Source organism: Nyctereutes procyonoides, unplaced genomic scaffold (genome assembly GCF_905146905.1).
Source record: "Nyctereutes procyonoides isolate TBG_1078 unplaced genomic scaffold, NYPRO_anot_genome, whole genome shotgun sequence".
Classification (NCBI taxonomy): domain Eukaryota; kingdom Metazoa; phylum Chordata; class Mammalia; order Carnivora; family Canidae; genus Nyctereutes; species Nyctereutes procyonoides.
This window is the reverse complement of record NW_026575052.1, coordinates 40,176,636-40,177,862: the sequence shown is the minus strand read 5'-3', so window position 1 is coordinate 40,177,862 and position 1,227 is coordinate 40,176,636. Positions and strand designations below refer to the sequence as shown.

At 40.0% G+C, this 1,227-nt stretch overlaps 1 protein-coding gene across 1 annotated transcript; it reads left to right on the top strand.

The window, feature by feature from the left end:
* The first annotated feature begins 272 nt into the window (after positions 1-272).
* Positions 273-743, top strand: GAPT (GRB2 binding adaptor protein, transmembrane). The gene has a single exon (XM_055331334.1). The coding sequence runs from the start codon at positions 273-275 to the stop codon at positions 741-743; it is 471 nt and encodes a 156-aa protein (XP_055187309.1).
* The last annotated feature ends 484 nt before the right edge of the window (positions 744-1,227 follow it).

Here is a 1,227-nt window from a genome sequence, read left to right as displayed (position 1 = left end):
CCCCTGACACGGTGCAATTATCCATTAACGGTTGTAATGTGGAAAAGATCACATACAATGAGAAGGATCTTCCAAGGCTAAGTGTACTCAGTCTCTCCTCTAATTGTATCAGGACTTTGCCAGATAATGTTCTTTTACCTCTGAAAAATAAATGCCTAAAAGAGCTTCCAAGATTACTTTTAAACTATACCCTGCAAGGAATTACATTGGTCTGCGCCTGTGAATTCATTGAGGGCTCTGCCATACGGCTGAACAACACTGCCTGTGTAGAAATGTTGAAAAGCTGTGGAAACACATCAGTGGCCACTTCTATAGGAATTTCCCTTCTTTTCCTGTTGTTGATCTGTGGAATTGGGTGTATTTGGCGCTGGAAGCACCGTGACCTGGTACAATTTACCTTACCAAGGTTCTTGCAAAGGAGGAGCAGCAGGAAAAAAAGCTATACTAAAACACTCTCAAGTCCCCTTGCTGTCAGCTCAAGACATAAAATCTCAGTTCAGACCCAAGACTACAAATCTTCTGGGAGAGGGACTAACTCACATGACAACTATGAGAATGTGGAAAGTGGTGCTCCCAAAGCTAAGGAAGAAACCGATAACGAACTATATGAGAACACTCGGCCGACCAGTTTCGAGGAGCACATCTATGGAAATGAGATGCTGTTTCAATATTGTAACTTCCAGAAGCCTAGTACTCCCGAAGTCCCTCAAGATGAAGACATATATATTCTTCCAGATTCATAACAACTTTTGAAAATACTGGGTTTAGTTATTAGAGGATAAACATTCACTGGGACTTCCATTGTACTAATGTCATTGTTAATCATGTCCTTCAGATGAAACTCAGTGATCTTTCATCTGTCTCCACCTTCCTGAACCTTCTCTCTGTGTATCACTGTGGGTTAATTCCAGATATCCTCTTTGCTCACCTTTCCCTAGATTAACTCTGTTTTATGTTACATTGATTCTTCCTTCTAAATGTTCCATTATTTTTTTCCTCTTATTTCTAGCTCTATCATCTCCTTCTGGCTCAAGATCTTTGTCAGTCTTCTAACTAGTCTTTCTGGCTCTAGTTTCTACACATTCAGTCAGTTCCCATGATGCTGCCAAATTTGTCTTCAGAAAATACTCCCAAATGCCACAACAGCCCTTTGCTTAACACCTCTTAGTGATCCTTTTTACAAAAGATATACTCTTTATAATTTTAACTCCAGAACTTACGATTTCC

Excerpts from the sequence above, each read along its gene's own strand:
- GAPT (XM_055331334.1), top strand. The coding sequence starts at position 273 with ATGTTGAAAAGCTGTGGAAACACATCAGTGGCCACTTCTATAGGAATT.